Below are 24692 nucleotides of genomic sequence, written 5' to 3'. Positions count from 1 at the left end.
CCCTGCGTAAACTATTCAGAAATAAACCCACCAGGATTAAGTTGTCCCAGTTTGTGATGTCCGACTGAGTTCACTTGTACAAAACCGTGAAACTAGATTTCCTCAAAATAAACATACTTCTCGAACACTACAAAACAAAAATGTGGAAATACTGAAGTAAGAAACTATATATTTTTGATATTCTGAGAAATGTGATTATGCTTATAGGTTGCAAACAACACCTATTATATCCACAAATGTTTTCCAATCTGAACAAACCCCCCTCTCCCTGACAGCGTAAGGAATCACAAAACCCCCCTCTCCCTGACAGCATCAGGAATCACAAAACCCCCCTCTCCCTGACAGCATCAGGAATCACAAAACCCCCCTCTCCCTGACAGCATCAAGAATCACAAAACCCCCTCTCCCTGACAGCATCAGGAATCACAAAACTCCCCTCTCCCTGACAGCATCAAGAATCACAAAACCCCCTTCTCCCTGACAGCATCAGGAATCACAAAACCCCCCTCTCCCTGACAGCATCAAGAATCACAAAACCCCCCTCTCCCTGACAGCATCAAGAATCACAAAACCCCCCTCTCCCTGACAGCATCAAGAATCACAAAACCCCCCTCTCCCTGACAGCATCAGGAATCACAAAACCCCCCTCTCCCTGACAGCATCAAGAATCACAAAACCCCCCTCTCCCTGACAGCATCAAGAATCACAAAACCCCCTTCTTCCTGACAGCATCAAGAATCACAAAACCCCCCTCTCCCTGACAGCATCAAGAATCACAAAACCCCCCTCTCCCTGACAGCATCAGGAATCACAAAACCCCCCTCTCCCTGACAGCATCAAGAATCACAAAACCCCCCTCTCCCTGACAGCATCAAGAATCACAAAACCCCCTTCTTCCTGACAGCATCAAGAATCACAAAACCCCCCTCTCCTTGACATCCTCAGGAATCACAACACCCCCCCCTCCCCCTAACAGCATCAATAATCACCAATTGACACATCTCTATAGCTGTACAATTTTATTCCTTTCAGAAACAAAATGTCAATTTCAGTACGCACACATCGCACACAGAATATTCTGTGTTCCTTTTCTTGCAATTTTTCTTAAGCACTAAGCCTGCATTTACACAGGCAGCCAATTCTGATCATTTTCCACTAAATTGGTCTTTTGACCAATCAGATCAGCTCTTTTGCCAATAATTGGGCAAAAGATCAGAATTGGGATGCCTGTATAAAACGCAGCCTTACACACCGTAAATAACCATCAGGTTAGACATTTCATTAGCAGAGATTGCTGGTGGATATATTTATAGGTCTCCGTGTACATTCAGATCGATGATAGAAGGTCCATCCTCTAAAAACCTTCCAGAATAAAAGTTTTGTTTTATGTCAAATTCAGCAGGACTCGAGCGGAAGAATCTCACTCAAGATAAAAAAAAATAAAAAAACGGATTCTCAGAGCAGATGTTGCATAATTCTTAACAATACAAACCAGCTTTTAAACAACCACTTACTCATTTTGGGTTATTGGCATGAGTTTGCAGCATTGCTAGGACATTATTCCCGAAGAGATCAACACTGAAACTACTGCATAGCATGTTCTCTGTTATCAGAGATTTAGACTCCTGTTCATTAACACTGTAATGAGAGGGTAAGGGAAAACGAAGACTTCTGCTTTAATACCAATCACTCAATAGTGCTTTAGTATGGGCTTAAAGTGGGTACATGAAGTAATTGCTGTCCTTGTGCTGTGGCAAGCAATATCTCTGTACACAATACTGTACAAACAGAGGTCTTACGGAACACAGTTTTGATGGCTCAAATTCATGACACGCAAACACAGTGTGTAAACACTGAGGAAGAGGAGCTACATACTAAAACTCTGACTTGAAGGGTCGTCACAATGCTTCAATGCTAGACTTGTAGGTGGTCTGTGACGAATACGTGGATATAACATATGGACCACTGAAAAAGGAAAAATACTTTAGATTTAAACTAGACTCAACAATTTCACTGGCCAGGAAATTAGAGCTTTGGAAGCAAAGAGAAACGTCATTTCCTAATACTGCCTTCTCACAGCACAGGGACTTCAGTTATTAACATCTTTCCAGGACATTGTTTAGAGCACGTGTCAAACTCATTCCACGGCAGGCCGAGCGTCTGCGGGGTTTTCCCCTCCTCCCTCGTATTTGATTGATGAATTAAGGTCACTAATTAGTAATGAACTCCCCTCACCTGGGTTGTCTAGGTCTTAGTTTAAAAGGAAAAACCAGAAGACACTAGGCCCTCAGTGGAATGAGTTTGACACCCTTGGTTTATAGACTTGAGGAGTTTCATCATTTCATCTTATCAGTAGTTGTGATACACACATGTACAATTGGGAAATGCTTTTCAAATGTATTTTTAAAAGTTATTGGGGGTAATAAATAACGAAATGGTAATCCAAGGTTTAGCCATTGATCCAGACTAGTACCAGGGGCTAATTAATGTAAGGTCTAATCCAATCATAAGAACACACATGCAAAGTTTGGGAACATGGCGTAGTTGGAATAACTCTCAGAGCAGACTGGCTATAGAACAACAAATACATACAACCACAAAAATCAAATGTTTAAAAAAAGAATCTCAAAAAACAAAAAAAAGGATTGTTGTGATTTTTGTGTGAAAAAAATAAAAATAAAAAAGTGAGAATACCCATGCTGATGAATGAAATGTACTGACCTGGCTGAACGCCATGTGGCAGCTGGCTGCAGTGGCGCTCTGATTTTACAATAGGCCTAACTGGAGCCTTCACAAACAACCACACTGATGCGTAAGCACTTTATATGAAAACACCAACAAGAAGAAAATGTATGGCACACACATGTACACTGAACAAAGATATAAAACGCAAACAAATTTTTACTACTTTACTGAGCGACAGTTCATATAAGGAAAATCAGTCAATTGAAATAAAATCATTAGGCCCTAATCTATGAATTTCGCAATGACTGGGAATAGGGATTTGAATCTGTTGGGTCTTTACAATAAAAAAAAGTAGGGGCATGGATCAGAAAACCTGGTGTGATGACCGAATGTTGTGAAAAGTTGTTGGATATTGCCGGGAACTGGAACACGATGTCATACACGTCGATCCAGGGCATCCCAAACATGATCAATGGGTGACATGTCTGGTGAGTATGCAGGCCATGGAAGAACTGGGACATTTTCAGCTTCCAGGAATTGTGTACAGATCCTTGCGACATTGGACAGTGCATTATGCTGAAACATGACGTGATGGCGGCGGATGAATGGCACGACAATGAGCTTCAGGATCTCGTCACTGTATCTCTGTGCATTCAAATTTTCATTGATAAAAATGAAAATGTATTCGTTGTCTGTAGCTTATGCCTGCCCATACCATAACCCCACCGCCACTATGGGGCACTCCGTTCACAACATTGACATCAGCAAACTCATTGCCCACACTACGTCATACATGTGGTCTTGGGTTGAGAGGCCAAATTCTCTACAACGACGTTGGAGGCGGCTTATGGTAGAGAAATTAACATTCAATTATCTGGAAACCGCTCTGGTGGACAGTCTTACAGTCAGCATACCAATTGCAAACTCCCTCAAAATTTGAGACATCTGTGGCATTGTGTTGTGCGACAAAACTGCACATTTTAGAGTGGTGGTTTATTGTGCCCAGCACAAGGTGTACCTGTGTAATGATCATGGTGTTTGATCAGCTTTTTGATATGCCACATCTGTCAGGTGGATGGATTCGCTTGGCAAAAGGAGAAATGCTCACGAACAGGGATGTAAACAAATTTGTTCACAAAATTTGAGAGATATAATCCTTTTGTGCGTACAGAAAATTTCTAGGATCTTTTATTTCAGCTCATGAAATAAATGAAATTAGCGCAACTCTAATTATTATTATATATATATATATATATATATTATTGAACCTTTATTTAACTAGGCAAGTCAGTTAAGGACAAATTCTTACATACAATGACGGCCTACACTGGCCAAACCCGGAAAACGCTGGGCCAATTGTGATTCAGCCTGGATGTTGCGTTTTATATATTTTTGTTCAGTTTATTTCCACTAAAAACAACAAAGGCAACACATAGGGTTGAGTTGAGAAGAGGATGGCACAGAGTAGCCAGTAAGTGAACTGCTACCCGGTTTAACAACAGAGTGGCACCTGACAAGATGAAGCCACTAACCAACATGGAGCGAAGGAACGAAAAGGAACGACAGAACAGAACATTGTGTGACGTCATAATGCCAAAGGTTGAGACATTGGATGCAGCAGTATTAATCTAACAAAGCAATTTAGAAGAAGTTGATGGTTGAAATACATTTATATGTTTCTTTTGAATACTTGGCGCTCAGTAAATTTTTATTTAACCTTTATTTAACTTGGCAAGTCAGTTAAGAACAAATTCTTATTTACAATGACGGCCTACGCCGGCCAACACTGTTAATGCTGCCGTTTGAAATACCTAGACCAACCGATAATACATGTCTTGTGGTGGTCCTTCAATCTTTTAGTTACACGCACATTGAATAGTTTTAACTGATGACTAGAACAAGAAAACTAATAGCAGCTATGAGAATTACTTTGGGGGTCAAATGAGAGACTTCCCGTCCAAACTGCAGGTAATGGAGCCTTTGCACTGGGTGAGGAACTCCCACAGACACAGGAAGACAAATCTCTTAAATCCCTATATAGACTAACTGCTGGCAGTAGTTATGTACCTTTCTTACAACTACAATAGATACAAACACCAAAAAGTCCTTACTAGGCAATTCAAACACAAGGCAATTCTACAGACTGTCTGTAGAGTGGGTGTCATCATGGGCCAGGTATAGGCATGGGCCAGGTATAGGAGAGGATGAGGCACTTTCTTAGTGAGGAAAGGCAGACTCATAATTCATCTCTGTAGTGCAGCATCTTCGAAAAACCACCAACGTACCAAGATCATGGCACATCTTTCAAAAGTGACTGACATACTAGCAGATCACCGAACTCCATCACTAAAAAGAGAGTTTGAGGAGGTTGCTGAACCAATGTTATTATTATTATTTTTTTTAAACATCCCCATCGCTGTTAACCATGCTCTGATAATAAAGCTATGATGATGGGTGTGCCACAGGTGAACGGAGAGTGGACCCTTGGTGTGACACACTGAATTAAAGGGCCAGTCCATGACGATGAAACAGCATCTTGGTCCCCCCCCCCACATACGCCAATTTTCCTCTATACCTCAGACATAACTGGACTGTCAACACAAGTCCAATCTCAGCAGGTTTTGGCTTTAGTGCACCCTAGAACTACTACACAAATAGGTATTTACACACAGTGCCAAAAACGAACACCGTTTCTGTGATCCTTAGCATTTACCTGCCACCCAGGGTTCATGACATGGGACATTACATTAGCTATATTAAAACCTCGATTTGAGGGGATTTTAGGGGAGGTAGTGAAAGGATATTTACAGTTCAATTATTAAATGGCTGTTCCCAGTTTTTCCTAGTTTCTTGTGGTTGCTTCCGTGAAAACCTTTCAGCAGCTTCTATACAGACGACATGGGCATGTCTTCATGGCTCCTCGGACGACTTTAACAGCTCCAGTAATGCCCCAACCGCTCCAAAATAGCCCTACAGAAAACATACGTGGTAAATATAGTATTATTACGAATACTCAAAATACAGTACGAGTACTATTACAATGGTCATTAATGGAATCAAGGAAATTGATTATGGAATCTGGGCGCTATTGGAGTAGAGTTGACAGCTTTTGTTTACATCCAGTCTGACAGAATGTCTTAAGTCCAACTCAAATCAAAGCGTTGTACCTCGTGTTCTAGGAACAGAGCCTTCAGTTGTCCCTTGGACCAGAAGTCCATGGCGTAGGCCAGCAGCTTAGTAGACACGGTGTTGATCCGTAAGAAATTCCCAACAAACACAACTCTCTCGATTTTCTGAAAGAGATCATGGTAGTAAAATAGTTCACGTATCCAATTAAAATTTGTTTTCCACTAAGAAGCCCATTTATAAAAAACAATAATCCTGCAAAAACACAGATTAACAGTTCTGAATCACAACAGGAACGGTCAACATTGTAACGTGTTTTCTTAGAGATGATTCAAGTTATTTTGACAAACTGATATTACAAAAACACACAGAGAAGTACATACACATGGCAACATGGCAAGGAAAATACTCATTATGACCACAAGGTGGAGCTAAAAGACAGGAGTCTGTTGTATGTCATCGGCCCTGTACTCAATGTGAATCAATTTACAAAAAAAAACGCCAGAGCTGAGAAGTCAGTTGGACCTTGAAATGCTACATACATTATATCTACGGCTGTGTCCCTGTTGAACTAAGCTGCCATGTACTGATTGTCCTATCAGTGACGCTAAAAACAAGTTCCTATCAACCATTGTTGTTTGGCAATGAAGTATTCTATTCTGTAGTTCATGCTTTGGGGAAAGGTCTATGGGGCCAGTTGGTGGCTTTTGCTGAAGATCTGTGCTCTTTGATAGCTCTATACAATGCTGCTTGGCAACACTGAAGAAGCCGAGGGCATACAGAACACCACCCAAATATGTGTGTGTGTGTATATATATATACACACACACACACACACACACACACACACACACACACATGTGGTCGTCTCACCTAGCTACTTTAAGATTAATGCACAAGATTAACTTTTAAGTTGCTCTGGGTTAAGAGTGTCTGCTAATTGACTAAACATGGAAATTCAAATAAAGCCCTTTAGACAACTACTTCTCGTGAAAACATACACTACATGACCAAAAGTATGTGGACACCTGCTCGTCCAACATCTCATTCCAAAATCATGGGCATTAATATGTTGTTGGTCCTCCCCTCATTGCTGCTATAACAGTCTCCACTCCTCTGGGAAGGCTTTCCACTAGATGTTGGAACATTGCTGCGGGGACTTGCTTCTATTCAGCCACAAGAACATTAGTGAGGTTGGGCAGCGATGTTTGGCGATGAGGCCTGGCTCGCAGTCAGCATTCCCAATTCATCCCAAAGGTTTCTTGACAAACCCTTTCTGTATGGACCTCGCTTTGTGCACGGGGACAGTGTCATGCTGAAACAGGAAAAGGCTTTCCCCAAACTGTTGCCACAAAGTTGGAAACAGAGAATCATCTAGAATGTCATTGTATGATGTAGCGTTAAGATTTCCCTTCACTGGAACTAAGGGGCCCGAACCATGAAAAACAGCCCCAGACCATTATTCCTCCTCCACTAAACTTTACAGTTGGCCTATGCCTTAGGACAGGTAGCATTCTCCTTGCATCCGCCAAACCCAGTTTTGTTCATCTGACTGTCAGATGAAGCATGATTCATCACTCCAGAGAACCGGTGTCCACTCCTCCAGAGACCGATGGTGGCGAGCTTTACACCACAGCAGCCAACGCTTGGTATTGCGCATGGTGATCTTAGGCTTGTGTGCGGCTGCTCAGCCATGGAAACCCATTTTATGAAGCTCCCGATGAACAGTTATCGTACTGACGTTGCTTCCAGAGGCAGTTTGGAACTCGGTAATGAGCGTTGCAACCGAGGACAGACGATTTTCACATGCTTCAGCACTCAGCGGTCCTGTTCTGTGAGCTTGTGTGGCCTACTACTTCAGGGCTGAGCCGTTGTTGCTCTTAGACATTTCCACTTCATCAATAACAGCACTTACAGTTGACCGGGGCAGCTCTAGCAGGGCAGAAATTTGACAAACTGACTTGTTGGAAAGGTGGCATCCTATGACAGTGCCAGGTTGAAAGTCACTGAGCTTCAGTAAGGCCATTCGACTGATAAAGTTTGTCTATGGAGATTGCATGGCGGTGTGGTCAATTTTATACACCTGTCAACAACGGGTGTGGCTGAAATAGCCATATCCACTAATTTGAAGGGGTGTCCACATACTTTTGTATATTTAGTGTAAATGAATGTTAATATGTAATTATGCAAACTGTATGGAGAATGTGTGCGTGTGGTCACCTCGTTGACGGCACACATGCGTGCGATGGAGCCTATGTTATTGGTGATGGTAACCAGCATAGCCCGGGCCAGGTCCTCTTTGCTAATGGAGTCTCGTTTCTCTTTGCTCATCATGTGGCCAAAGCTGCATGTTAAAGATCACCCCAGAACAGAAAAACAGAAGAATCAAAAAGGAGACTCTTATCTGAAAAAAAAAAAAAGGTGCTTACATGAAAAATCGACAAATATTCATTTAATTTAAACAATACCAATTAGGGTTTCACAAGATTCCCATAATCAAGAGGGAATAAGCAGAATAAGCAGCAAATCTAGAATCCTCTGACCAGGATTTCTGGAAAACCAGGGAATTTATTGGAAGTTCCAGGAATTTTGCAACCCTAATACCAAATCAGATTGTTGTGTTAAAAATTGAAGGGAATTGAACAAATCGACCATAAGGCCGAGGCGAGTGATAAAGATCACTTCTGGGACAAGGACACTGTTGTGTTACTGCACCTACAGGTAACTGCCTAAATAAAAGGAAACACCAACGTAAAGTGTCTGAATAGGGTGTTGGGCCACCATGGCCAGAACCTCTTCCAAGCACCTTGGCATAGATTCTACAAGTGTCTGAAACTCTATTGGAGGGATGCAACACCATTCTTCCACCAGAAATGCCATAGTTTGGTGTTTTATTGACGGTGGTGGATGGCTGTCTCAGACGCCGCTCCAGAAGGGTTGAGATGTGGCGACCGAGACTGGCCGTGGAATATGGTTTACATCGTTTTTTTCATGCTCAACAAACCATTCAGTGACCACTGTGGATTGTCATCCTATGAGGGCATGACCATGGTAGGCAAAAATAATGGGCAGCCCAGCATTTTTACACGTGACCCTAAGCATGATAGGATGTAAATGGTTTAACTCAGGTATCACACCTGTGTGGAAGCACCTGCTTTCCCCGATCCCTCATTTACTCAAGTGCGTCCATTATTTTGACAGTTACCTGTACACTGAGTCTTATATCTGTGTACCTGCTTTACAGTTCATTAACTACCATAATAAACCCACTTAATACTGGGTAACCATTGGTAATTAATTACATGGAGATTTGTCACATACTGAATTATTACCAAGAATTAAGAATTAATCCAGGATTAGTTGCAGAATTACTATTGCGACTGAGTAGCAGCACCTTTCTTCCTCAGAGCTCTTCGGTGTCAGTGCTTCATTAGAAAATACCCCTGCATTTCTAAGAAACAAGAATTTAAATACCCAAATAAGTATATATATATATATTTTTCTAAAAAAAACAATCTCAGTATGGCATATTTTCAGAATGAGCTCTTGAAAATTATATTACAAAGTGTGTTTCATGTGCCATCCTCTTACGATTAAAAGCCTACATAATTCCACATAAATATGAAGGCGTGGCCGGCCGGTTTATCATGGTAGATATTCATCATAATCATAAACGTTCATCATAATGATGATATAATGGTAAATCAGAGTTAGGGGTCAATTACACATAAATCCCATTTAAATTCAGAAAGTAAACCAAATTCCAATACCACATTTTCCACATTGAAGAGAAGTGGAATTTCAGTGTATTACCCAAATTTACTGGAATTTAAAATGGAATTAACCCCAACATATATTATCATAGTAGATATAAATGGTATACACACTCAGGGGCTAGTACCGGGTCAGACCCCCTTTGCCTCCAGAACAGACAAATCTTCAGGGCATAGAAACATGCCACAAATGGTATCAATGGACCTAACATAACTGAATGACTTCATGCCGGTCTGCCTGCTTTGTGTGTGTGTGTGTGTGTGTGTATGTATATGTGTGTGCAGGTCTGCCTGCTTTGTGTGTGTGATATATATATATATATATATATATATATATATATATATATATATATATATATATATATATATATGTGTGTGTGTGTGTGCAGGTCTGCCTGCCACCCCGTTCATGGAAATGGGTCACTCCTACAGACAGTGAGTCACGTGGCTTGCTATATAAAGCAGGCAGTCAGGCATCGAGGCATTCAGTTACTGTTACACTGAATGTTAGAGTGGGGAACACGAGTGACCTAAGCAACTTTGAGCGTGGTATGATCGTCACGTGACGGTTTCAGTATCTCAGAAACGGACGGCATCCTGGGATTTTCACGCACGACAGCGTCTAGGGTTTCCTGAGAATGATGCGACAAACACAAAAAAAACATCCAGTCAGCGGCAATCCTGTGAGCGAAAACAGCTCGTTGATGAGAAGAATGGCAAGAATCATGCAAGCTAACAGGCGGGCCACAAACAAACAGGAAAACAACAGCGAAGTACAACAGTGGTGTGAAAAAAAAACGGCATTTCGGAACGCACAACTTGTCACAGATGGGCTATTACAGCAGATGACCAGGTTCCACTCCTATCAGCTAAAAACAAGAAGAAGAGGCTCCAGTGGGCACGTGATCACCAACACTGGACAACTGAGGAGAGGAAAAACAAGTCGCCTGGTCCACTGAATCCCGGTTCCTGTTGCGTCATGCTGATGACAGAGTCAGGATTTGGCGTAAGCAGCGTTGAGTCCATGGACCCAGCCTGACTGGTGTCAACGGTACAGGCTGGTAGTGTTGGTGTAATGGTGTGGGGAATGTTTTCCTGGCACAAGTTAGGTCCCTTGATATCAATTGAGCAACGTTTGAACACCATAGAGTTTCTGAACATTGTTTCAGACCAGCTGTAGCCTTTCATGGCTACAGGAGGGTACAACCCGGTACTAGATGGGTGTACCTAATAAACTGGCCACCAAGTGTATATTAAGTGGTAGATATAGCTCATCATTCACGGAGTGTAAAAAACATTAGTAACACCTTCCTAATATGGAGTTGCACCTCTCCCTTTTGCCCTCAGAACAGCCTCAATTTGTCAGGACATGGACTCTAAGTTCCAAAGGGATTCTGGCCATTGTGGACTCCAATGCTTCCCACAGTTGTGTCAAGTTGGCTGGATGTCCTTTGGGTGGTGGACCATTCTTGATACACAGGAAACTGATGAACATGAAAAACCCAGCAGCTTTACTGCTCTTGACACGAACCAGTGCGACTGGCACCTACTACCATACATACCACCTACTACCATACCACTACCATACATACCACCTACTACCATACCACTACCATACATACCACCTACTACCATACCACTACCATACATACCACCTACTACCATACCACTACCATACATACCACCTACTACCATACCACTACCATACATACCACCGCTACCATACATACCACCTACTACCATACCACTACCATACATACCACCTACTACCATACATACCACCTACTACCATACATACATACCACCTACTACCATACATACCACCGCTCCATACATACCACACATACCACCTACTACCATACCACCTACTACCATACATACCACCACACATACCACCGCTACCATACATACCACCACCTACAACCATACATACATACCACCTACTACCATACATACCACCACTCTACCATACATACCACCGCTACCATACATACCACCACTCTACCATACATACCACCATACATACCACATACTACCATACATACCACCACTCTACCATACATACCACCTACTACCATACATACCACATACTGACAAGGTACAAATCTGTCGTTCTGCCCCTGAACAGCCAGTTAACCCACTGTTCCTAGGCCGTCATTGAAAATAAGAATTTGTTCTTAACTGACTTGCCTGGTTAAATAAAGGTTAAATAAAATTAAAAAATGGAAAGAGCAGGTGTTCTTAATGTTTTGCACACTCAGTGTATTATTATCATCATGGTAGATAGAATGGTATATATATTATCATGGTATATCCAGTATAATGTCCCAGTACTGAGTGTCCTTTGCTCACCTGGAGGCCACAGCAGATCCTTGGAGGCTGAAACGCTCGTAGTCTCCTCCGTAGATATCCTTCACCAGCTTGTCCACATTGCTGCTGTCCCCTCTGCTAGCCATATCCAGCGCCTCTTCAAACGTCTCACACCCCGTCAGCAAGCAGCACAGGCCCAGGAACGTACCCCCACCAAGACTGAGAGGAGGACACAGAGAATGGGATCAGGCCCAGGAACACCAAGACAGAGAGGAGGACACAGAGGAAGGGATCAGTCCCAGGAACGTACCCCCACCAAGACAGAGAGGAGGGATCAGGCCCAGGAACGTACCCCCACCAAGACAGAGAGGAGGGATCAGGCCAAGGAAAGTACCTCCACCAAGACAGAGGAGGAATTGGGCCCAGGAACATACCCCCACCAAGACTGAGAGGAGGACACAGATGAAGGGATCAGGCCCAGGAACGTACGCCCACCAAGACAGAGAGGAGGGATCAGGCCCAGGAACGTACCCCCCACCAAGACAGAGAGGAGGAATCAGGCCCAGGAACGTACCCCCACCAAGACAGAGAGGAGGACACAGAGAAGGGATCAGGCCCAGGAACATATCCCCACCAAGACAGAGAGGAGGACACAGAGAATGGGATGGTTGAAACAGAGTTAAGGCGGAGAGATGCAGCTTCAAGGAAACTGAATGGACCATAGAGATCGTATTAAATGAAGTTTTCTGATTTCTTACTCTATGGAAAAGAGTCTCCAGCAAAAGCGTAAGGACCAGGAAGTATCTTATTTTTCCACTCAGGGTTGAAACCTAACCTGAGACATGCACATTATACTTGAATTATACTTGAATGCATTGACATCAATGGGAAATGTGTGACATTTTGTAGTTACACCCATGCGTGCTTAAAAGTCAGGGTTTCATCCCTTATGCTGAGGAAGGGTCATTGAAAGGGGTCCTAAATTAAATTTACAGCAGAGGCCTAAAAAGGAGCCTCTTTTCAGCCTGGGACAGGGAGAGTTAGTGGGGGTAGGTAGAACAGGAACTGTAAGCTGACCCCAAGGCCATGGGGAACGGTCACAAGGCCACCGGGAACGGTCACAAGGCCACCGGGAACGGTCACAAGGCCACGGGGAACGGTCACAAGGCCATGGGGAACGGTCACAAGGCCATGGGGAACGGTCACAAGGCCATGGGGAACGGTCACAAGGCCATGGGGAACAGTCACAAGGCCATGGGGAACAGTCACAAGGCCACCAGGAACGGTCACAAGGCCACCAGGAACGGTCACAATGACCTGGGTCGGCTCTCCTTGGTTACCCAAACACTTTTACCAATACAGCCAAGTTATCCTTCTTTGAAAGAGCTACAGTGCATTCAGAAAATATTTTCCACATTTTGTTGTGTTACAGCCGGAATTTAAAATGGATTAAATTGAGAATGTGTCATCACTGGCCTACACACAATACCCCATAATGACATCACAATACCCCATAATGACATCACAATACCCCATAATGACATCACAATACCCCATAATGTCCAAGTGGAAGTCTCTACAAATGAAAAGCTGAAATGTCTTGAGTCAATAAGTATTCAACCCCTAAAGTTACGGAAAGCCTTAATAAGTTCAGGAGTAAAAATGTACTTAACAAGTCACATAATTAGTTGCATGGACACTGTGCATGAATAGTGGTTAACATGATTTTTTAATGACTACCTCATCTCTGTACCCCACAATTATCTGTAAGGTCCCTCAGTTGAGCAGGGAATTTCAAACAGATTCAACCACAAAGACCAGGGAGGTTTTCCAATGTCTAGCAACGAAAGGCACCTATTGGTAGATGGGTAAAACATCAAATAAAAAAAGGAGACATTGAATATTCATTTGAGTATGGTGAAGTTATTCATTACACGTTGGATGGTGTATCAAGACTAGAGATGCAACGGTAGACAGTATGTTGTCGAACCGGTCGGTACGCCCCCTACGGTTCAATACGCATACGTGAACCACGGAATTACGATATGCCTGTCATTTTCCTAAACTTGCTTATTGCGCTGCAGACTACACGCACGTTGTATATTCAGATCCACAGAACCAGACGCGCAGCTTGCGAACAGGCAACTGCTTGGAGCCCCAGACCGTTAAGAGTCTCCTGAGTTCTGACAAACTTTACTCCACAGCAATGTCTCAAAATGTGGTAACCACAGTGACAGCAACCCCTTCCCCCTTAAACAACCAATGGACGATTTGCAATGACATCTCACGAGGAAACCTCCCTAAAGGGGCCCCATGAATAAACTAAAAACAAATATTTTCTCGCGCTAGCTACCTCTCGCGCTAGTGAGACAGAGAGAAGCGCATTTGAAGAGTCACCGGCGTCTTTCAAATCCACTGTGTGGGAACATTTTGGGTTCAGCGTTCTAAATAAGACGACGAGGGTACGAAGACCGTAAGCAAACAAAGTACAGTCTGCAAGCGTTGCTTTGCCACTGTCGGCTACTCGAGTGGAAACACTTTTAACATGTGATTTACGTGGCCATCACCCGGACGTATCCCTTGCAGATGGAGCCAGGCGAGATTCACTCGTTAGCGAAAACACAACAATCTCTCCCTGCTGCCGTCCAACAATTTACGACAAATTCAGAAAAACATAAAGAAATAATCGAAAGCAATGGGAGTATTCATAGCAGATTTGCAGCCCTGTTCGGTGGTTACTGACTCGGGATTTCGTCACCTGATGAAAAAAAAATGTGAACCGGGTTACAATGTCCCCTCCCGCACACATTTCAGCAGCAAAGTAATTCCCAAACTCTTATGAAACATCATAGAGAGACATTGACAAGGAATTGACACAGACACCCTTTCTAGCTCTCTCCACTGATAGTTGGACCTCCAGAGCAACTCAAAGCTATCTCTGTGACGGTTCACTATATTCTGGACGCTACCTCTGGTTCACTATGTTCTGGAAGCTACCTCTGGTTCACTATGTTCTGGAAGCTACCTCTGGTTCACTATGTTCTGGAAGCTACCTCTGGTTCACTATGTTCTGGAAGCTACCTCTGGTTCACTATGTTCTGGAAGCTACCTCTGGTTCACTATGTTCTGGAAGCTACCTCTGGTTCACTATGTTCTGGAAGCTACCTCTGGTTCACTATGTTCTGGAAGCTACCTCTGGTTCACTATGTTCTGGAAGCTACCTCTCTGACGGTTCACTATGTTCTGGAAGCTACCTCTCTGACGGTTCACTATGTTCTGGAAGCTACCTCTCTGACGGTTCACTATGTTCTGGAAGCTACCTCTCTGACGGTTCACTATGTTCTGGAAGCTACCTCTCTGACGGTTCACTATGTTCTGGAAGCTACCTCTCTGACGGTTCACTATGTTCTGGAAGCTACCTCTCTGTGACGGTTCACTATGTTCTGGAAGCTACCTCTCTGTGACGGTTCACTATGTTCTGGAAGCTACCTCTCTGTGACGGTTCACTATGTTCTGGAAGCTACCCCTGTGACGGTTCACTATGTTCTGGAAGCTACCCCTCTGACGGTTCACTATGTTCTGGAAGCTACCCCTCTGACGGTTCACTATGTTCTGGAAGCTACCTCTCTGTGACGGTTCACTATGTTCTGGAAGCTACCCCTCTGTGACGGTTCACTATGTTCTGGAAGCTACCTCTCTGACGGTTCACTATGTTCTGGAAGCTACCTCTCTGTGACGGTTCACTATGTTCTGGAAGCTACCTCTCTGTGACGGTTCACTATGTTCTGGAAGCTACCTCTCTGACGGTTCACTATGTTCTGGAAGCTACCCCTCTGTGACGGTTCACTATGTTCTGGAAGCTACCTCTCTGTGACGGTTCACTATGTTCTGGAAGCTACCCCTCTGTGACGGTTCACTATGTTCTGGAAGCTACCTCTCTGTGACGGTTCACTATGTTCTGGAAGCTACCTCTCTGACGGTTCACTATGTTCTGGAAGCTACCTCTCTGTGACGGTTCACTATGTTCTGGAAGCTACCCCTCTGTGACGGTTCACTATGTTCTGGAAGCTACCCCTCTGTGACGGTTCACTATGTTCTGGAAGCTACCCCTCTGTGACGGTTCACTATGTTCTGGAAGCTACCTCTCTGTGACGGTTCACTATGTTCTGGAAGCTACCCCTCTGTGACGGTTCACTATGTTCTGGAAGCTACCTCTCTGTGACGGTTCACTATGTTCTGGAAGCTACCGCTCTGTGACGGTTCACTATGTTCTGGAAGCTACCTCTCTGACGGTTCACTATGTTCTGGAAGCTACCTCTCTGTGACGGTTCACTACTCCCCACCGCTCCCCAATCGCTCCCCCATCGCTCCCCAATCGCTCCCCATCTAATTTAACAGAAATTGTGCAAATCTGCAAAGACGATTGGGACAAAACCCCAAATCCAGATGTGCACAAAGCTGATGCAGACACAACCAAGACGACTCAAAGTATTGACTCAGAGGTGTTGAATAATCTGTATTTCATTTTCAATAAATTTGCCTACATTTTTTATTTTATTTTTTAAATCAAAAAACTTGTTTTCACTGTTATTATGGGGTATTTGTGTGTAGATGGGTAAGGCTGTAACACAACAACATGTGGAATAAGTCAAGGGGTATGAATATTTTCTGTAGGCTCTGTAAACACCAGCATGAGCTCTGTTTCACCCCAGTGCTGTGTTCTATTTAGAGAGGTTCCAAGGTTGAACTGGTGTAAATATAGACTGTCCTTGTGCAACGAGCAGACAGACACTACCTACTGTCTAGGGAATACGGTGCACATACAGCACTTCCTATTCTGTCGTAGACGTTGTTCAACCTGCCTTGCTAATAACAGTAAAGCGGACTAACTATTATTCATTGTGAGTCACAATGCGAGTCACAATGCAACTACAATCTCTGTTGACATGACAACGTAGGACGAGTCTCTCTTCTTATGAAGAAGACGACAGTTCCTTTCTGTGCAATGACACCCGCCAATGCTATGAAACTATTTATTTGGGTCATTCACCTGGGAAAACCCAGTTCGCTGCTGATGAAAAAAAACTGATTTCGAATTGGCACTGGTGAACAGTACTGTCCTTATAATAGCCTAAACATTTCAGATTTTAAACACTACCATAAAATGTTGACCTTCAAGGCTTTTAAAAATGTCAAATATAATCAGTTTTTGCTCTGTTCTTTACCTGGTACCGGTGACCCGTTTGTAGTCGTCTTTGGAGTACACAGCCAGGATGCTAACCCCAGATCCAATGTTGACAAGCAGCATAGGGAACGGGTCGGCCAGACTGCACGGTGTCTTCACGCTGTTCTGGGTGTCTGACGGGTTCTCCAGGTAGTAACACTGAGGGTGGCCGTTGAAGCTCACGGAGTCCACATAGAGCAGGCCGTGAATCAGACAATCAAGCTCGTCCAGCTTCAACAGCTCTAAATCAGCCATCTGTAGAGGGGGGAGGGATATGGTAGGGAGAGTGACAGAAAGACAGAAAGTGGCGTGAGGCAAATCATGCAGAGTAAAATCTCAGCATGTGCATAAAAGCAAACAGCAGTCAGGGTTAATGACTGGTTATATAAGAAAGCAGGTGTGGGGCCACAGAGAAGCACAGTGAAGCACAGTGAAGTTTATGACAGCACACCATGTTTTCGCAACACTGGTACAGTACAAGCACAGGGCTCAAAAAGTCCAGAACCCACTGTTTTAAAATATTGAAAAAACTAACGTATTGACGCTCTCGTTGACCACTTACCGGTCTCCGGGTCACGGAGTAGAGAGAGAACAGAGAATTCGAGGACGGTCTTTTGCCCAAAAGGAGATTCTCCCGATCACTCACCGTTCTGAAGTCATTCTCGAACTTGTAGGCCCCTCCGCCCGTGGCGCAGAGCGTGGTGTGGAGGCTGGAGAAGTTCTTGTCGCTGCCCATCTGGATGAAGCGGTGCATGGCCTGCGTGGGGAAGCGGATGAAATGCAGGTTGCCCGTCCGGCCGCACATGGTCAGGTTCTTCAGTTCCAGGTGGACGTCTCGGACGCCCGTCTTCCCGTACGCCGTGTTGGAGGTCAGGTAGCGGCGGATGCTCTTCAGGTTTTCCACCTCTTCCTGTTCCTCCTCCGCCGTGATGTCCTTAGGCTCGAAGTAGACCAGCTTCACCAGAGTACCGCCGATGTCCATCCCGAACCAGGGGAAGGCTGTCAACGCAAAGCGTGAGATACATAATCAAATCGAAGGTGTTATTACCACGTTGTTTCAGCAAACTGAAGTGCTGTCAAGAGTCAAAGCACCAACTCAGTCCTCAGCCAGTAACCCATCTGCCTGCATTTAAATGTCAGCTAAAATACCACGCAATAATAGGACAACTGTTGTCATAGGAACACACTTGGGATTTCCCTTTCCAATGTCACTCTCACAAGGAAGCTGTGACCCGGGCCTATTGCACAGGTCAGACGGCCATGTGACTGATGTGAACTAGTTCTGCGTAAGAGAGAGAGAGAAGATTTCCTTGTTCCTGGTAAGTCCAGTCATGGTGGTGGAATGGGTCCAATATCTGTCTTCTAGATTAGCCTTAGATCTATCATCAATATTATTTGCTTTACTGTGACAAAGGCCCTAGGGTATAGATAGGCCCAGGTTTGCGCCAATTGTCCATGTACTTAGTTGGAAAGCAAGACAGCGACAGTATTTTTAAAAAGTTTGCCTCTACATTGTGTCCCATCATCTTATTAGAGATATTTTAGTGGCTGGTGGTGCCATTTTAAGTAGGTTATTTGTACATCTGTTCGCTTACGCATGCAGACCAGGCTGATAGGTGGAGTAAATGGTTTATTTCATATATATATTTTTATTTTTATTTTTTTTAACACATGTAGCCTACCCAGCCACTGTAGGTTCCACAGCTACAGAGCTCAAGTTTCCATGGAAACCTGATTTCAAGATGAATATTTTCTATTTTGCCTGAAGTGGTGGTGTTTTTCTTTTGGGGGGGGGGGGGGGGCATTATAGGGTCACTTATATTTCAGGGACTAACATTCATTGAGATGCATCATAGACTGAGGCCTCTTTGCTGATCAGATGTCATATCTAGGTTTAGGAGAGTCACTGCCTGACAAGAAGCAAAGTCCACGTTGAGATTATGACTCCCAGAGTTTATTAGTGCGCAAGACTTCTATAAAGTGATTATATAACAATCTGCCAGAACTGGTTATACCATACCTGATAGGATTCCATGAAAACAGACTGGGAAGTGAACCCTCAACTGATAGTGACACCATGGTCTACTGCTACAACCTTTCCTGAGGTTGAAGGACCTAACCCTAACAACTGACTGAATGAGACCAGGGCCTACCGTTCCAAGCTTTCCTTAGGTTGAAGGACCTAACAACTGACTGAATGAGACCAGGGCCTACCGTTCCAAGCTTTCCTGAGGTTGAAGGATTACTAGATGAGAGGCAAACCAGCCTTCCGAGTAGAGGAATCAATCTTTATGAGGGAGCAGGGCTAGGGGCAGGTGGGGTAGTAGAATCATTATTTATGAGGGCTAAGGGCAGGTGGGGTAGTAGAATCATTATTTATGAGGGAGCAGGGCTAGGGACAGGTGGGGTAGTAGAATCATTCTTTAGGAGGGATCAGGGCTAGGGGCAGTAGAATCATTATTTAGGAGGGAGCAGGGCTAGGGGCAGGTGGGGTAGTAGAATCATTATTTAGGAGGGAGCAGGGCTAGGGGCAGGTGGGGTAGTAGAATCATTATTTTTCAGGGAGCACATGAAAGTCACCCCACCAGTGAGACTACTGCCCTGTCCAGCTGTAGGAGTTTTGTGTAAGTGTGAGTGGCTGAGTGAGAATAGAGTTGGAATTTGGTTTACTTTCTTAATTGACTGGAATTGAAATGGTATGGAGTTCAACCCTGGTGTAGTCTACCACACTCCAACCTTCCTCTTGATTTCCATTATAAACCAAGAGACCAGAACCCAACCTTCATTGGATCGTATTGTTGTGTTGATTGTATTGTGTATTGTTGTGTTGATTGCTAATGCCTTCTTGGACAGGTCTCAAAACAGTGCCTCTCAATGGGCTTTTCCTGGTGAATAAAAGGTTACATTTAAAAAAATTATAAGTAAAATTGACCTACACATAGCAGTGAAACCTGTGTCAGTGTCCACAAAACATGTTAATCATCTGTGAACTGCAACTCGTGGTAGAAAATGTACCTGACCGATGGTACCTGGTCTCTAATCTGGGATCTCTCTTTATGAGAGCCGTTCTGTGCAAACAATGATAACCACACTTTCAAAATAGGCTGTTCTCCCTCCCTCCCTCCCCCCCCCCCCCTGGGTACATAACCTATAGCTAAAATAATCAAAGGTAAATGTTAGACTTGAGGTTATCCAAATCACAGCTCAGCAAGAATGTTGAGGGCATTGCCAAGCTGAATGTGCAATATTAATCCTGTGTAATAGGCTAACACCACTTCAGAGCAATCAGGGCTGATTTGAAATGTCTATAATTACACTGATATTGATCACACCATTCAGGTACATTTTGTGTTACGGATATGCTCATCTATAGCCTCAGTTTGTATTCAAATTGCATTGCAACATCATCATGTGGAAAATCTCAGGGTCAGACCCATCAAATGGCACCAAAGATCACCATTGAGATTTGAAACACCGAATTAATTATTAACCAACATATAGGATTTGTTGTGAACATTAGGCTCTTTCCAAAAAACCTATTGGAATACTGATACCCAAATACACTGGACATTAACTGCTGGTGTGGATGGGAGCTTCCACTTGAAATCCACTTTTGAGGTACCACTAAAATAGTGGTTCCCAAACTGTGGTGCGCACCCATTAATGAACTCAGTCTGGTTTTCAATTTACACTTGAAAGTTGTAATGGTAGAATCCTCTTGTCAATCATTGCATACCTTAGAGTATGTATAACTTACCAAAAATCAACTAGCCAATTTCAGCTAATGTTTTTTAGCTATGTTTTTTAGACCATAGATTTTGTTGTAATCTTTGATCCACTCAAATATCCCATAATACACATTAGACATGGCAAAATGTATAGAATTGTAACAAAATTAGCTTTAAAACTGCTAAATGTTCTCTGCACCTTATGACAAAATGTGTAGAATTGCAGAAAATAAGCTTGAAAACCTGCTAAAATTTTTCTCCGCCAACAAGACAGGTGGTAATAGTTTGTGTTATGAACAGTGCTTGTGCCCATAGAAATAGACATGGGACGCGGGATGTTTTCTAATGCTAGAAGGCTTGGGAAGTTTGGGAACACCTCCTCTAAAACAGAGGGGGGACGTGCAACCAACCTGGACTCAGGGGTAAACATAACATATTAAATGTAAATCCGAGATACTCCAATTAGTATGACATGTTACAATTCATATGGTATGTATTAATATGCTACGAATTTGCAAAATGCATGATATGTTACAAATTCTAATTTGATGTTAGCTAGGAGGCTAACATTAGCTAGGCTAGGGGTTAAGGTTAGAGTTAGGCTAAAGGGGAAGGGTTAGCTAACATGCTAAGTATTTGCAAAGTAGCTCAAAAGTAGTTGCAAAGTTACTAATCGGTTAAAATCCTAAATCACTGTTAAAAGAATTGCGGGAAAACATTACCCGACAGTCGGGTGTGAAGGACACGGTCTACCAGTGTAGGGCTAGCTACCGTTGTCACCCCCGACAATTCTACTGTGGAGTTTATTGACAGCTGGCATTCAACATGATTGTGCATTAATGACCCCTACTTTACTGGAGCACCCCCGCCTCCCACCTGTCCTAACTTAAAAATGTAGCAATTAAAGTATAATGAGGGGTTTCTGCAAATGCAGGAATGCCTCGAATTGGGTGCCGCAATTGCACCCTTCGACCAACCACCCCTACTTTCGTTTTTTCCTTAATTAACCTTTTGTCTTATGTAAAAGGTAACATATCATACTCATTTGAGTATCCCGGATTTAAATGTACTATGTTACGTCTAGTCTATGAGACCAGGCTGGCGCGACAACTCGGGCACAGCAGACAATTCTCTCTCTCAGGTCTAACACAATTAGAGATGGAGCAGAGGAATGCCGACTAGCATGTTAAGCCAGTGGACCGCTGAACTTGCCCTAGGTCTTTTCTAGAAAGAAACTCAGCTCAACAACACCGAAGAGACTGTTTCACAATGTCACAGAGATTGTTGTTCAATAATGGCAGTTCAGAAGTGCCCTATTTGTGACAACAAGTGTAATCTACGCTGACAAATGAACACTTTACCCGATTCCCGTCAAATGTTCTAGTTTCGTGAGTCTGACATTCCACTGTCATGTAAACAATAGCAAACAACTTACCTGGCTTCTTCACATTTCTCAGCTTCATAGTGATGCACTCAGGTGCATGCAAAAACACTTATTAATACCCGAAAGAAATACAAGCATGGAAAGTTAAGATCAGTGTTTACAATTATTTAAGATTCCCCAGTTAATACAGCAAAGAAAACGCAACTTTTTTGCACTGTGACTTCGACTAAAAGTTCGAACTTCTTTAACAGCATCCTAGAAACCAGGGAAAGGGAATTTGGAAATTTGGGGGCGGTGTCCTGGCTCTTTAACCCAGCCTTGCGGAGACAGAGGGCGGCCGCTAATTGGCCGAAGTACGCCAAGCCTTCTTATCAGGAGCGATTTCAGCACAACTTCTGACTGAGAAGACACCAATCACGGTGCACCCATTGCAAAAACAAAAGGAGTCACATAGTTTCTAAAACAACGTAGCTGGAACTAACAATAGCTAATATCCAGGACATTATCCTTAAGATTATGAGAAAAAAAAGCTTAATAGAATGGTTTGCTGACAGACAAAAGCAGTCATGATAGGTCGCAGTCCCTTGAATCAGAATCGCCTTTATTCGCCAAGCACATTTACAATGGGTTACACAGAAGTGCCTACCCGGAATTTGACTTGGTTAATTTGCGCTGCTATATAACAGTCCCTCTCCTCGCCCCTACCTGGGCTCGAACCAGCCACCCACGAAACATCGTTACCCATCGCTCCACAAAAGCCGCGGCCCTTGCAGAATAAGGGGAACAAATACTTCAAGGTCTCAGAGCGAGTGACCGCTAACTAGCTAGTCATTTCACATCGGTTACACTGCCAGCAATGTAGGCTATAGCTGATGATGGAAACCGTTTGATTCCATCAACCACCTAGCGATAGACAAAATATAGGCCTACAGTATATACTGTACAATACACCGTGGCTGCCTTGCAAACCCATATGATTATGCAAGATGTCACTATCTTCCATGCATAGCTATGGCCAGCTGATTTATGCAACTTCTCTACATTTCACTACCTGCAGCGTGCATGTAACCGGGTGGGTATAATTTGTGGAACGTCCCATCAGGAATCTCTTCCAAAAACTGTATAAGTATCAAGGTTGTATAGCGGCAGTATAAGATACCGGGGAGTGGGCAATTTGGTTAAGTTATTCATTCCACACGTTTATTCCGAAAAATGTTTATCTTCACTCTGGTGTCCTGTGGACAAACATTAAGAATAAGCTACGTGGTGAGTTGGTGCCTATTCGTCAGCTATGTGAATTGATCAGGCTACTTTACATACATTGTTGGAACGTTCCACCAATTATACCCACTCCATGTAACCTAGTGGTTTTCAAACATCTCCCCGGGATACCCAGGAGTTTCACAATGTTATAGCCCTGAACTAGCTCACCTATACAAGTGCTTGCTGAGTAGTTGACAAGTTGCATCAGGTGTGAATGTGATAGCAGTGGAAGAGTTCAAATAGATGGAATGGAATAGCTTGAGGGGAGGGTCACCGAGGAAAATGTTTGAAAACCCCTGATGTAGCCTAATGTAACATATTGTGTCATTTGATGAGTAAACCCATAAATTACTAAATGCAAAATCTACACCTGCAAAACCCACTGACGGCGGAACTTACGTGGTCTGTTCCTCTTCAGTGATTCAACTCTTCTTCGTAACCTGCATCTTTTCGCAGGGGAGGACCCATTGGCTTCGACGTCATCGGTATGCAGATAATGGAAGTGTTCAACGTTGCTAGTACCGCCACTACAGTTTCCACTTGAATTGAATGCATTGCATCCACCGTTGCTAGCCTGAGAATGAAACCCTCTTTGCAGTCCATTGGCATAACACGATCCCGAACCTTTTTTGTCGATAATTGATTTGCCTTTATCCATTGTTGCAGCTAACTAGCTACATATGATATAAGATGGTACCAAGCTAAAGGAAACGAGCTGCTATCACTATAGCTGACATTAGCTCATGCAATAAAATGCAACCCTGCGCGCACGCTCAATACAAAAAAATGTGTTTCATATGAAATTGCTCTTAAATGGTAGAAAATATTTATCCGCTCTTGGTACCGATAACTTTTATTCTGTTGATTTAAAAAGTGTGAAGACCTATCCGCTAAAACACGGTTTGGTCGAGGTCACTGTCGGTCATTATCGCACTTTACAGTCCGCCGCCGGAGTCGAACTGCCAGGTTGTTAGCTAGCTAGTTACGTCACACACAATGGCTCCTTCGAACCCGTTTACCCTCTCCAGGGGACACAGGCAATGCGCTCCTATACAGAAAATACAACCAAGCATTTAGGTTTACATGCCTAAAAAGTAGAATAGTCGCCTAGGCAATGGATAATCTAATTATTGTTAGATTATTAAATGTGATTCCCTCTGGAGGCAACGTTCAGCCGTGGCTCTGCCATATTTATAGGT

General features: G+C 43.4%; 1 protein-coding gene across 5 annotated transcripts; it reads right to left on the bottom strand.

Annotated features, from left to right (window-relative positions):
• Positions 1-1004: 1004 nt before the first annotated feature.
• On the bottom strand, positions 1005-24637 carry pank1a (pantothenate kinase 1a). 5 transcript variants are annotated; one of them, XM_031799423.1, is made up of 8 exons: positions 23893-24629; positions 17765-18117; positions 17120-17373; positions 11937-12113; positions 9206-9262; positions 8032-8155; positions 5853-5978; positions 1005-5655 (listed from the first exon to the last, which is right to left on the bottom strand). In XM_031799423.1, exons 1-8 carry the CDS (start codon positions 24149-24151, stop codon positions 5596-5598), a joined length of 1410 nt encoding a protein of 469 aa, XP_031655283.1. In that variant the 5' UTR covers positions 24152-24629; the 3' UTR covers positions 1005-5595. The 5 variants fall into 5 exon arrangements, with proteins under 5 accessions (XP_031655283.1, XP_020310093.1, XP_020310092.1 ...); XM_020454504.2 differs by lacking the exon at positions 23893-24629 and adding an exon at positions 22282-22490; XM_020454503.2 differs by lacking the exon at positions 9206-9262 and having other exon boundaries at positions 23893-24627.
• Positions 24638-24692: the final 55 nt, after the last annotated feature.

This window comes from Oncorhynchus kisutch, linkage group LG20, assembly GCF_002021735.2.
Source record: "Oncorhynchus kisutch isolate 150728-3 linkage group LG20, Okis_V2, whole genome shotgun sequence".
In the NCBI taxonomy this organism is placed as follows: domain Eukaryota; kingdom Metazoa; phylum Chordata; class Actinopteri; order Salmoniformes; family Salmonidae; genus Oncorhynchus; species Oncorhynchus kisutch.
Note: the sequence above shows the minus strand (reverse complement) of the source record. Positions and strands in the feature narration are given on the sequence as shown.

What these genes read in the sequence shown, in the direction of transcription:
- pank1a (XM_031799423.1), bottom strand. Translation starts at nt 24,151, where the DNA reads ATGGATAAAGGCAAATCAATTATCGACAAAAAAGGTTCGGGATCGTGT. An exon ending in GGATCTGCTGTGGCCTCCAG is followed by an intron (nt 9,263 to 11,936) that starts GTGAGCAAAGGA and finishes CTTGTTTCTTAG; the next exon opens with AAATGCAGGGGTATTTTCTA. An exon ending in GCATGTGTGCCGTCAACGAG is followed by an intron (nt 5,979 to 8,031) that starts GTGACCACACGC and finishes GATCTCTTTCAG; the next exon opens with AAAATCGAGAGAGTTGTGTT.